Raw genomic sequence first — 13,873 nt, 5'->3', positions numbered from 1 at the left:
ATATATACACACACACACACACACATATATAATTTACATATGTACATGCCTGTATTTAGGCCTCTATAAATGTCCTTTGCCTCCTGGTTCTTGCCTCTATTTCCTTTTTACTTCCCTCTTGTCCCACCATCATGTTTGGCCTTCATTTGGGTTTAGTAATTCCTTGCTGCAATGTAGCCCTTGATTGAGCCCCACTAAAACATCCTATGACCTTCCTTCCATTGATTTTTAGTTCATTTTTGTTCCCTTGTCCCTGGGTTGGTTCCTCCCCCGCCCGCCCTTTCCTTTCTCCAACCTCCCCTTCTCCCGTATCCCCCTGGAACCATTGGTCCGTTCTTTTCATCTCGGAATTATTTATCCCTCCCATCTTATCTAGATAGACATGCAGATACATTAATAATTGCAAAACCCAGGCAAAGTCAAATGAAACAACAAAGGAAGTCAAAACAATAACAACAGCAGCGCAGAGCAAGAACAAATAGCAATAACAAAAAGAAAGCCACTGACAAAAATGGAAAAGCCTATAAATAGTTCAAGGTCTGTTTGTTGGCCTTTACGAGTGTTTTCCAGTTGAGTCTGATGGGGTGCCACATTCTGTCTCCAAAGTCTATTTTTGTTATTCCTCAGGGGTTTCAACAGTCTCCTCCCCCTGCTGCTCTGCTGCATGCCCTCAGTGCCTCGCCCCAGCATGATGGGGCCAGACCGTGCACTATTCCCGCACCGTGTCTCCAGTGCTGTTCCCTGCAGTGTCATGGTTCAGTGAGGGATGCTGTGTCCCGTGGTGGGGCCAGCCCTTTGGTCGTCCTCCCTGTATATTGTCTGCTCCGAGCAAGAACATTGTCCTCTCCTTCCTCTCCATCCCTTTGCGTTTCTCCCACTGCTCTAATCCAGGGGTATCAAACTCAATTAAAACATGGGCCATTTGGTGCAACAGGCAAGATTCACGCAGGCCACATCACATTTACAAATTTTGTTAACTTTATGTTTTGAAGTCAGGATTCAGGAATATGGATAGGATAATTAAAACACTATATAATTGCTTTTATTTAAACGTTTATTTTATTTAATGTATTTATAAAGCTAAAATTATTCTTTTTTACCCGAAACTTGCCAGTGCTTTCCTCTTACTAGTTTTCACTTACCTCTTATGTTGTGACCAGAAAATATAACAAAGTAACGTAAAAAAAAAAAACACAAAATGTTGGACAGCTGACAAAGGTGAAGCACAATCATAATCGCTTCCCTCTAAAAATGTTAACTAGCACTGCCGCTAGGTATGATTCATAACAGCACAACCCATAGTGCACTTTTTAACCTTTTCGCTATTGGGATCTGTTTACATTACGTGACACTGAGAGTGGCAGACATATCGCCTCCAAACGTTGCTGGAACTAAGTCAAAGGTGAACGACGGAATTTTGTGTACGGTATTGCCTCAATCTCCCCTAAGCACTATTTTCTTCATAACAGTTTTTTCTATTTTCATTTTATTTCAGAGCATTGCAAGTCACAAAATATTACCTCGGGGGCCACCAGTTTGACACCCCTGCTCTAATCTGACTGGCCCTTCTCCCCAACCTGTAGCCCCAGTGCTGTCCTACTTTGCTAAATGTTTCTATTAGTTCTATCACATTTCTTCTGAGTTTTGGGGATTTTCTATGTATAGGACCACATAATCTGCAAATCGAATTTTACTTCTGCCTTTCATGTCCCTTTCTTGTCTTATACTCTGTCTAAAGATTTCAGCACAAAATTGAATAGGCGTGGTGGTAAATGGTATCCATGTTGGTTCCCATTCGTGAGGAATGCTTTCATTTTCTGCCCATTGAGACTCATATGAGCCGTTGATTTTGTATACAGGCCCTTGCTTGTGTTGAGGAATTTCCCATCTATTCCTATTTTGTTGCGCTTTTGTCAGGAATGAATGTTAGAATGAATGTTTGTCGAATGCCTTCTCAGTGTTGATTAATATCGTGTTATTCTTTTTCTTTCCATTTATATGGTGGATTATTGATGGATTTTTAATATCAAGCCATCCTTGTATATTGGTATAAATACACCTAGTCCCAATTGGTCTTTTTTTTTTTAATTGTTGGATTCTGTTTGCTAAGATTGTGGTAAGAATTTTGCATCTCTGTTCGTGAAGATATTGGTCTAAAGTTCTCTTTTTTAGTGATGTCTTTGCCATGCTTTGGTGTCAAGGTTATGCTCATTGTAGATGGACTTGGAATCATGCCATCCTTTTCTATACTCTGGAATTATTTGAGTAGAATTGATATCAGCCGCCTCTGAGTGTTTGGTAGAATTCGCCAGTGATAACATCTACGCCCAGACTTTTGCAAATTACCTGATTATGTTCTTCTTTTGTTATGGATCTATTTAAATTTTCTACTTCAGACTGTTAGCTTATGTATGTAAAGTGTTGACAGAAATCTGTCCATTTCTTGTAAGTTTTCAAATCAGTTGAAATACAATTCTTTTTTTTTTTCTCATCATTTTATTGGGGGCTCGTACAACTCATCACAATCCATCCATCCATCCATTGTGTCAAGCACATTTGTACATTTGTTGTCATCGTTCTCAAAACATTTGCTTTCTGCTTGAGCCCTTGGTATCAGCTCCTCATTTTTCCCCCTCTCTCCCCGCTCCCCCCGCCCTCATGAACCCTTGATATTTCTTAAATTATTATTATTTTGTCATATCTTACCCATTCCCTTCTCCCACTTTTCTGTTGTCCATCCCCCAGGGAGGAGGTTATATGTAGATCCTTGTAATCTGTTCCCCCTTTCCACCCCACCCTCCCTCTACACTCCCGTTATCGTCACTCTCAGCACTGGTGAAATACAATTGTTTGTAGTTAATATTCTTTTTATTTGAGTTGGTTCCTTTTTGATGTTGCCTTTTTCATTTCTTGTTTTATTTACATCTTCTCCTTTGTTAGGGGCCCTGGTGGCCTAGTGTTTACAAGTTATGTTGTGATCTGCAAGGTTAGCAGTTGGAAACCTCTTTGGGAGAAAGGGCTTCCTACTCCTGTAAAGAGTTACAGTCTCCGAAACTCAGAGGTGGCAGTTCTACCCTGTCCTGTAGGGTCATTATGAGTTGGCATTGACTTAGTGGCAGTAAGCATGGTTTTTGGTTTTATCCCTCCTTAGATTTGACAATGATTTGTTGGTTTTATTAAGTTTTAATAAGATCTTTTTTTTTTTTAATAAGATCTTTTATAATGCATTGCCCCTTGATATTTATGAGGGATTGGTTCCAGGACCCCTTGAAACTATCTAAATCAGGCCATAGGTTCTCTTTTAGCTGTTGAGTGATTACTTTGACTATGACATATTTGCTACCCACCTCAAGTACATACTTTTTTTTCAAATATATACTTTTTCTGAATTTTAATTATTTATTCAATTTGATTGTTAATTGGGTTAAGATTTACAGAGTGCATCATTACTTGTAGCAATTCGTATACATTTGTTTCATCTCATTCATTGCAGTTCCTCCAATGTAGCATCACTCATACCAGTTTCTCTGTTTCCAGGCTCCATTATTCCTTCTCTCCTTATACTTCTAAACTCTGCCCTTGGGTAAATGCTGCCCCTTTGATCTCAATTTTTTTATTATTCTAAGTTGTGTGTACAACATTGGTGTCATTGTTCCCCTTATTGACCTGCTTGTTGAATAGCTGAAAATTGAGCTGGGGGAAGTAGGGTGAATTCATTTCCAGACTCGAAGGGTGATTAGGAGCTATAATATTTTTGAATTCTGGTGCTGGCAAATAATTTTGAAAGTACCATGGACTGCCAAAAGAACAAAGAAATGTGTCTTGGGAAAAGAACAGACAGAATGCTTAGAAGCATTCTGATGGCTAGGTTTGATCTCATGTGCTTTGGATATGTTGTCAGGAGAAACCAGTTTCTGGAAGAGACGTTGTACTTGGTAAAGTGGAGGGACAGTGGGAAAAGAAGGCCCTCAGCAAGACGACTGACCTGGAGGCTACAATAACGGGCTCGGGTAACAATTGTGAGATGGTGCAGGACTGTGTGGTGTGTCATTCTGTTGTACATCGGGTCACTATGGCGCCTAACACAATAAGTAGTATTAGTAAAAACAAAACCACCAGGTTTTTTTTAAAAGTTGCAGTGCTGTCACTATCATTTTACTCTTAATTGTACTACCCACTTAAAGAGATACGTTCTAATGCAGGGAGTCCGGGGCGGATGACCCCTGCGGGACCGGTGGTATGGGTGGCAATGCTGGGGGCTGGAGGAGGGGTGGGTTGGAGGGAGGGAACCGATTGCAAGGAACTGTATGTGGCCTCCTCCCTGGGAGACGGACAGCAGAGGAGTGGGTGGGGGGAGACGCCGGACAGGGCAAGATATGGCAAAATAATAATTTATAAATTATCATCGGGGGCTCGGGAGGGAGGGGAAAAGTGGGGAATGCCGGGGCTTGAGTGGAGAGGAAATGTTTTGGGAATGATGAAGGCAATGAATGTGCAGATGTGCTGTGCACAATTTATGTATGTATGGATTGTGATAAGAGTTGTATGAGCCCCTAATAAAATGATTTAAAAAAAAAGAGAGAGATAACGTTCTAGGTGTCAAAGGTGATAGGCCAGTGTGCCTTCTTTGCCTTAAGTAGATATTGGTTACATAAAATTAGTTTCTTGTTTTAACTACTACTTGATGCAAGTTCATTTTACTAGGTTTTAAAAGTTCTAGATAGTAATATATAAATGTATGAGTACACTTTAGGAGAAGAAAATGTGAAAGCTGGAGATGTAACTAAACTGGGAGCCTGAGGCCATATGTTCCTTTATCAGTGTGGCTCTTAGAGCTGATTCCTGCTGGTTCTTTGAACAAAATGCTGTGTCTTGTCAAGGGAGCCAGCCCCTAACACATCATCACAGGTCCAGTAGGCACAATTGTACAGTGATAATAAGTAAAAATTATAGTAAAGTCATAGAGAGCATGAGAGGTAGAAGAGAGATTGAAATAATGGAGTCAGACACATTTCATGGTAGCATGCTCACCTCAGCCTCACTTAGTGGTCCACGTGGAGAGAAAGAGAGATTTATCGCTAACCAAGGCTTATATATTCTCTGGGGTTGTGCACACCCCCTAATTACAGGTGAAGACATATGTCACAGGAAGGGGTTGTGCTATAGGTAATACAGTAATGGGAGGGGGGCGATCTAGGGGAACATACGCTAAAGGAAGAGGAGGGATTGGGGTACACATATGACAAGAAGGGTGGACCCTAGATTCATGATGGCAGCCTAACCTTGATTGCCTTAGAGCTGAAGGCTTTATTTAGCCTAAGCTTTCAGGGGAAGCAATCCACTGACCCTCACAGCAGGGAGTGAGCCTTGCCTATTGTAGGAGAAACAGTGGTGTCTGCTAGCTCTGGAAGGCTGGAATCTCCAGGGAGATAAGATTTACCATTAGCTGCAAGCAGTGTCCTGAGTCTAACATATATTTGGGGGAAGACAACTTGGGAGAAATCTTTCTGTTTCCCACAATGTCTGATGAATTTACGGTAAATGTCTTTGTAGGTGACTTACGGAACAGGAAGTCTTCATGTGGTGGGTTTTATGGGCAGCATCAAATCTTGGACTGCTACTTTGAAAGGGCTGAGTTTAGATGTAAAGCTCCAAAACTACTCTGTAATGCAGTTTTTTTCCATTAACAATAAAAGAACCAATAGCTAGGAAGTAAAATCGGGAAGCAATGTGGATTTTGTGCAACAGATACTAAAAGCTTTGAGTGCTTGGGATTGTGCCATCTCATTGATGGTACTTTTCTGTCCATTAGACTGCCTGCCTTTCTCACAGATATTGATATATTATTTTTTTTAGCTGAAGCAGTCATTCATTTTAAATGGGCAAAGATTTCAACCTCAATCTTTATAATTAAATTCTTCCAGAGCAAAATTTCTGTTTGGGTTGTGTTTATCAGAGGGCAGTGGTTGAGTGATGATGGTCTGGAAGTCCACAGGCTGTTTTTTGTATTGGCCTGTTTAGCTTTAATGATCATTTGCCCCCTGGCAAAGGAATTTATTTGAGTATGGGGGAAGGCCAGCTCCCACAACTAAGGTTCGGTTTGATAGACACAATTGTACGGTTAAGATATATAAAGATTATAGTAAAGTCATAGATAATAAGGAGAGATAGTAGAGAGACTGAAATCATGGAGTCAGACACATTTCACACATGCTCACCTCCTGGATGGCCATGATCTCAACAGCCAGGTCCTTGCAGGAGAGAGGAGGGTGAGGAGGGGAAGGACGGGACCAGGGGAGTGAGCGTTGGGAGAGAGGACTGTGGGGAGAGAGCACCCGGGGGAAAAGAGGGTCCAGGAACCAGGGGAGAGAGCTCTTTATTTCTAACCAAAGCTTATATATCTTTGGAAGGCATGCAAGCCCCCTAATTACAGGTAAAGACATACTTGACAGGAAAGGGTTGTATTATAGGTAATACAGTAATGGGAGGGGGAGGGTAGGGTTGGGAGCACACATGTGACAAGATCCTAGATTCAGGATGGCAGTCTAACTTTGGATGTCGCTGAGCAGGTTTTACCTGTTGTCTGGATCTCCATGGAAACAATCACTATCCTTATCAGTAGGGTGTGAGCCCCACCTACAGTGGACCAGATGCCTTCAGGGAGAATATCTCTAAGCATCTGACCTCCCACCATGTGCTGGCAAACAGCCTCTACTGTTTGGCATATCTTTGGGGGAGGCAAATCTGGGGAAAAGTCTCTTTATAATCCCACACTTGAGCAGTGCCTAGCTCAGGAGAAATTGTCCGAGTACCTTTTAGGAATTATCTCCAGGGCCTCTCGGGAGTAAGCGTGGTTGCTTTGTGAAAGGGTGACATGTGTTCAGTTCTTTCGGTGCCTCCAGAGAAAAAGCAAGCAAGATTTAGCAAGTTTGCCTTTTGTACTGTACCAGCTGCTGTATTCGGTGTTGCATGTTCTTGGTAGGTGCCTTAGGGTTGATTCTACCTGTAACGACCCTGTGTATAACCGAATGAAACCCACTTCTGTGCCATTCTTACAGTCGTAGCTAGATTTGAACCACTATTGCCGCCACTGTGTCAGTCCACATCGTAGAGGATATCTCCACACGCACACCCCAATTTATTTTAGTTGTTGACAGTGTACACAGTTTCTTTACATACCATTCAGTGACATTGCTTATATTCTGGTTTGTGCAACCATTCTCACCCTCCTTTTCTGCGTTGGTCTTTCCCAGGTAACAAAAGTACACAGCTTTCTAAGATTCCTGTCTAATCTGTTGAGTTGCTATTGGAACTTTGATCCCATATAGATTATTATTATTATTAACTTTTTAATTGGGTTAAGATTACAGAGGAGATAATCAGTTTTACATTTAATCATTCATATACATTTCATTTCACATCACTGATTGCAATCCCCTCCATGTATCATCTCTTTCCCCCACATCTTCCCAGCTTTTCTGTTTCCATTCATCCTCCTTTCTTAACCCTTCCAAACTTTGTCCCTGGGTAAATGTTGCCCTTCTGATCTCAAATTGTTGAGTGTGTGTACCTCACTAGTATTATTGTTCCCTATATAGACTTGCCTGTTATGTGAGCTGAATATTGAGCTTTGGGGGTGAGTTCAGTACTAGACCTAACAGGTGACTAAGAGCTGCAGTCTAGAGTGTTTCACCATTTTATCAAACCAGGTGTGATCCAGTCCTCCGCTTTGTCGCTGACCCTCTGCTTTAGACTTGTTCTTGGCCATCTTTGTTGCTGTCATTTTAGACATGTTATTGAGAGACTAGTCTAAAGTGAGACAAATTCTCCTCATCCTTGCTAAGGTTCGTTCTCACTGTACTTCTTCCAAGACCGATTTATCCATCTTTCTGGCATTGCATGGTGTATTCAATAGTCTTCTTCAGCATCATAATTCAAATGGATCAAATCTTCTTTGACCTTCCGTTTTCATTGTCTACCTTTGGCATGCATAAGAGGTGATTGAAAATACCAGGATGTAATTCAGGCACACTTTAGTCCTCAGTGTAATATCTTTGTTCTTTAACACTTTAAAAGAAGTCTTTTGCAGCAGATTTGCCTGATTTATTGACTTGCTTTCATGGGTGCTGAGTAACATGAAATTCTTAGCAACTTGAGTACTTTGTCCACTTGTTATGATGTTGCTTATTTGGTCCACTTTTGATGATTTTTTTTTATGATGAGGTGCAGTCCATAATTAGGGTGTAGTCTTTGATTTTTTTTATCAGTTAGTGCTTCAAGCCCTCTTCACTTTTAGCAAGCAAGGTTTTATCATTTGTATATCTCAGGTTGTTAATGAGTCTTCCTTCATTCTCCTGTAACATGCCTTATCATATAGCATACACAGCTGAGATTATTTTTTCAGCATATAGATTTAATTAGTAAAGTGAAAGGATACCACCCTACTGTATGCCTTTTCTTATTTGAAACTATGTAACCCGTATACTTCAAAGATGTCAGCTTTTTCAACAGTGCAGGTGTGGTGTACTCTAAAAGAGTAAAAGATGAATTTTGGTGCTTTTAACTCCATCACTCTCAAAAATTCCTATTGCTAGAAATTGTTGACTGGGAATGTCAATAATTCAGAACATATTTATAATTTTAAAATTTTATAGGCTGACTTTTTTAAAGTGATATTAAGTTCTTAGAGGTTAGCTCTGTGCTAAAATAGTCACAATAGCAATGTTTATACAGCTCTATCAAGGCTCTCTTGAGAAATCAGTATTCAGCATCATATCAGGTATGGAATAAGTTTTCTGGGCCATGTTGGAATCTTCATCTCCTTGAGACTTGGCTGTCTGTTCTACTTTATCTATTCCTTCAGTTAGTATGCTTTTCACAATTTCATAAAATACAAGGGTAAGTGAAAAAAGTATTGCTACTTGTATTCTTCTAGATCGATATGCACAGATTTTTCCCCCAACAAAACATGTCTTTGCAATCAGTGGATGGCTGTACACAAGTTCTTTCAGTAATACATGTGTCTCATTAGGTGTCTTCAAAAATAAAGTAGAGGTTAAATTGAAACAGTGGCATTGGGGTGGGTGGTGGAAGATAGGGAGGGTGAGGGGATTTGGGGGACAAATAATGAATGGGGGAGTGGCGAGGGAGCACTAGAACTGATTGTGATTATCTAACTCATTTTAAGAGTGATTTAACCCTGGAATTACATGATATGTGAATACCACATCAAGAAAACCACGAGAAAACAAACAAACTTGACCAATGGTTAACCATAGGTGAAGGGGGACAGAGTTGCTGCATAGGGAGCATTGAGTTTATGACAACGGTGATAGAATAATTTGAAAAAGGATATCAGTAATGGTTGTACGACACAAAGAACATTGAATTATACAAGTAGAAGTTATGGAACTGGAGGATGCTCTGTTGTGTGTATTTTTGCCACAATTAGAAAAAAAATTACTTAAATAACAATGACTACAAGGAAAAAGAAAATGTTCTAAAATTGAATATGATGACAACTGTATGACATGTGGATGAAATGCTAATAAAACTGCTAAATAAACAAATAAATAAAACAGTGACTTTGGAGATCTGCTGGGCCAATTAAATTCAAGGCAGAGAAGTCAGAGATTGGAAATTACATGGGCCCTTTTTGGGGGGATCCCTAAGGGGGAATCCTGATAGATTTTCTCTAAGGGTACAAGACAATCAGAAGAACTTATTAGAAAGAAATTTTAAGAAAATTGAAAACTGCATCGGTGAGAAAAAGGCCAGGAAATTTGTGGTGAGGAATTTTTTTTCCCATCATGGCAGTACACCTGTTCTTCTTCTTCTTTTTTTAATCAAAGACTGTCTTAGAAGAATTTGGGGGAAACCTTACCCTCATCTTGCCTGTCAGACTTATTTCCCAAATTCAGAGACCATTTAAAAATGTTGGTCTCTCAAGGATGCCAAAGTACTCTTAATGTGTTGTAAATTAAAGAATGCAGAATTATTTGGGAAAGAGTTAGAGAGGGGGCAACATCAATTTCAGAAGAGTATAGACCTAGAGGGGGATATGTCGAGAAACAAGAACTTCAGATTCTTTCACCCTAGAATGCTTATATCTGTGCACTCCCAAGAGAATTTTATTTTAGAAGTTAGTCATTTACAGTTTCACATTTTAATATTTTTGTTTAATAACTTTTCTACTTTTGACTTATGGTCATATATAAAAATCCATTTTTGTGAGGACATTTATCAGAAACATGCATTAACTTTTAGAAGCTATTACACTACATTTATAGAGGATGCAAATGCTTATTTTCTCCCTGTGTTTATTTAAAAAGTAAATTTCATCCTAGAATGATTTCATAGTTTTTCTGGCACACCATAGTTGTTCCTTATTGTATTATTTACAAAGGTATTCCTAAATTTGTGTACTCTTTTGACATATGAAGTTACTTGGCAGTCTGATAGTAGTATTAAAAGTATAATGTTAAAAAAAACAATAGTTTGCCAAAGCCATGAAGTAGGGAACCAATAGAGAGGTCTCAGGGGCCAGCCCCAATCCCAACTATGTAGCCAGTCCCCCTCCCTGCAGAAGAGTTCACTTCAGAGGACAGCACTGAGGCTACAGTTCAGGGAGAGGGATATGTCTGATCAGAGCACACAGGAGCAAATGAAGGGGGAGGAAGAGAGAGTAGAGCACATCCTGGCCCACCAGCCCTGAGGATGATTTGCCTGTTCAGAACAGCAATGCACAGAAAAGACCATAGAGCTGGCCCCACTATGAGACATGATATCCCTCACTGACCCATAGTGCTACAGGGGAGAACACTGGAGACACAATGTGGGAATTGCGCCCCATCTAAGCCCACCACACTGGGGCTAAACACTAGGGCATGTAACTGAACAGCAAGGAAAACAGAGTAACGAAGCCCCAAGGGAATACCAATAATAGACTTTGGAGCTGGGGTGTGGCACCCCATCAGACTCCACAGGAAAACACTCCTAAAGGTCAACAAACAGACCTTGAACTATTTACAGGCTTTTCTTTCTTTTGTTGTCATTGTTTTTGTTGTTGTTGTTTTGTTTTCTTTTGTTGCTTTGTTTTGCGCTGTCTTGTTTCTTTGCATATTAATAGCTCTGTAGGTCTATCTAGTTAAGATAGGCTGGATAAACAATCTGGAGGAAACAAACGGATCGACCATTGGGGAAGGTTAGGGCAGAGAAGGGGAGGCAGGGGAAAGGAAGTGGGTGATAAAACCCGGGTACAAGGGAACAACAAGTGATACAAAATCGATGGTGAAGAGGGTATAGGAGACTTGGTAGGGCTTGATCAAGGGCAATGTAACCGAGAGGAATTACTGAACCCATATGAAGGCTGAGCATGATAGTGGGACAAGAGGAAAGTAAAAGGAAATAGAGGAAGAAGCTAGGAGGCAAAGGGCATCTATAGAGGTCTAAAGACAGGCATGTACATCTGTAAATATATTTATATATGATGATAGAAAAATAGATCTATGTGTATATATTTATAGATTTAGTATTAAGGTAGCAGATGGACATTGGGCCTCTCTCTATTCAAGTACTCCCTGAATGCAAGAACACTTTGTTTTCTTAAGCTGGCATTCCATGATGCTCATCTTTCTGACACAATCGCTGAAGATAAAGCGGTTGCATAAGCAGATGTGGTGAAGAAAGCTCATGGTGCCCAGCTATCAAAAGATACAGTGTCTAGGGGTCTTAAAGGCTTGAAGATAAACAAGTGGTCATCTAGCTGAGAAGCAACAAAGCCCACATGGAAGAAGCACACCAGCCTGTGTAATCACGAGGTGTCAAAGGCATCAGGTAACAGGCATCAAAGAACAAAAAATCATATCATTGTGAATGAGGGGGAGTGCGGAGTGGGGACCCAAAGCCCATCAGTAGGCAACTGGACATCCCCTTACAGAAGTCACGGGGAGAGATGAGCCAGTCAGGATGCAGTATAGCAACGATGAAACATACAACTTTCCTTTAGTTCTTTAATGCTTCCTCCCCCCAATATCATCCCAAGTCTACGTTACAATTCCAACTAGATCAGAGGATGTACACTTGTACAGATAAGAGCTGGAAATGCAGGTAATCCAGAACAGATAACCCCTCAGGACCAATAATCAGATACCAGGAGGGTAAGGGAAAGCTAGGGAGAGAAAGGGGGAACCAATCACAAGAATTTACATATAACTCCGTCCCTGGGGGACGGACAACAGAAAAGTGGGTGAAGGGAGACAGTGGACAGTGTAAGACATGGAAAGAAAAAAAGATAAATCATCAAGGGTTCGTGAGGGAAAGAGGGTGGGAGAGGGAGGGGCGAAAATGAGGAGCTGATACCAAGGACTCAAGTAGAAAGAAAATGTTTTCAGAATGATGATGGGAACAAATGAGCCTCCAACAAAATGATTTAACAAAAAAAACACAACTCATGTATAACTTAAATTTCTAAGTTATCAAGCAGTTTGTATTTTATACTTGCTAGATCTCATCTTTGTCTCTTTTTCTAGCTTTTCATTTGGGCTCCATGTTTCATATAGGTGAACTGCATTGGGATTATTACCTTTCTCATGACCCTGTAAGCTAGACTTCTCTTTGTGCTTCCCAGAATAAATGTCACTAAAACATAAACATTCTCCTTTTCCCTTAGGTAAAAATCTCTACACCAATGAATACGTAGCAATCAAACTGGTGAGTAGAGTCTGTATTTGTAGTAATTTTATTTTGGTGCTTTCATGACTCACATAGCCTTTTACAGGAAATTGTTGTGAGCATTTACAAAAATTTATATGCTGTATTTTTGCTTGCATATAATCCTATGTAGTCTTTTTCCATGAGCTTCAATATTATTGTGCAATGAATCACTGTCTGAGGATAAGCCAAAAATTAGTGCTATGAGGGTTGCAGTTCATATATGCATGAATAAATTTTATTTTATTTTTAGAATATAAAAAAGAAAACAATGCAATTGATTGGTATGTACATAAATTTACACTTTGCTATTAAAATGCTTGTATTCATTTTAAACAAAATGAGTTTAAGCTTGTCTCCCTGATCATTGGTTGGCTGAGTCCAGGTCCTTTCAGTAGTCTGCTTGTCTTAGTCTGGTTAGAGTGTCTTGAAAACAAACAAACCTGTTTTGCATTATGGGGGAAGAGGGGATGATTTGGAGGTGAGGGCTAATCAAGTTTTTAATAGAACTTACATGGATATTTTCCCAGATCATTGAAACTTTGTAATAAATTTATGGGAATGCTGCTCCACATAAGACAACAATTTCTAGGTGGATCAGTTGTTCTAAGGAAGCTCAGGAAGATCTCAAAAGATGAGCCAATGAAGGAAGACTGTAACCATCATTGAATGAAGAAATCGTGTCTGAATTCTAGAACGTGGTGGAAGAAAACCAAAGTATTTCTTTTTGAAGTGATAGCTACTGAAATTTGGATTACACATGGCTGTTCAGCATTTTCAATTTTAAGTCAACATCTTGGTCTCAGCAAGCTTTTGGCTCACTCAAAACAACAAAAACAAAAACAGATGTTTTTGATCCGTGTTTGAAGCAGTATCGACACTAAAAAGGCAGTTTCAAGGAGTGCATTGTAACTGGGGACCCGTCTTAGATTTACCACACAGTCCGGAGAGCTACGTCCAGTCCAAATAGTGACTGCAGAAGTGTGGTCGTCACCTAATCTGTGTCAACTTAAGGATGAAGAGTGTAGGGGTAGGATCTAGGCTGTCAACCTGGAGATACCCAATGAGACTTCTGTGGGCATGGCCTTCCCCTGAGAATTCTGGGAAATCTGTTACTTCCTCTGTGGAGGCGGAAGACACCTCTCTCTCTCTCTCTGCCACT

General features: G+C 40.2%; 1 protein-coding gene across 5 annotated transcripts in view; it reads left to right on the top strand.

Moving 5' to 3' along the window:
- Nucleotides 1–13,873, top strand: part of CSNK1G1 (casein kinase 1 gamma 1) — a 180,310-nt gene that overhangs the window by 101,941 nt on the left and 64,496 nt on the right. For all 5 annotated transcript variants that reach the window (XM_045294944.1, XM_045294945.1, XM_045294941.1 and 2 more), the window contains one exon: nucleotides 12,671–12,711. In XM_045294944.1, coding sequence (XP_045150879.1) covers nucleotides 12,671–12,711 — 41 coding nt within the window. The remainder of the gene's footprint in view (nucleotides 1–12,670; nucleotides 12,712–13,873) is intronic.

The sequence above is a fragment of the Echinops telfairi genome, unplaced genomic scaffold (assembly GCF_000313985.2).
Source record: "Echinops telfairi isolate 266 unplaced genomic scaffold, ASM31398v2 ScPeMD7_4048;HRSCAF=4782, whole genome shotgun sequence".
Classification (NCBI taxonomy): Eukaryota; Metazoa; Chordata; class Mammalia; order Afrosoricida; family Tenrecidae; genus Echinops; species Echinops telfairi.
Note: the sequence above shows the minus strand (reverse complement) of the source record. Positions and strands in the feature narration are given on the sequence as shown.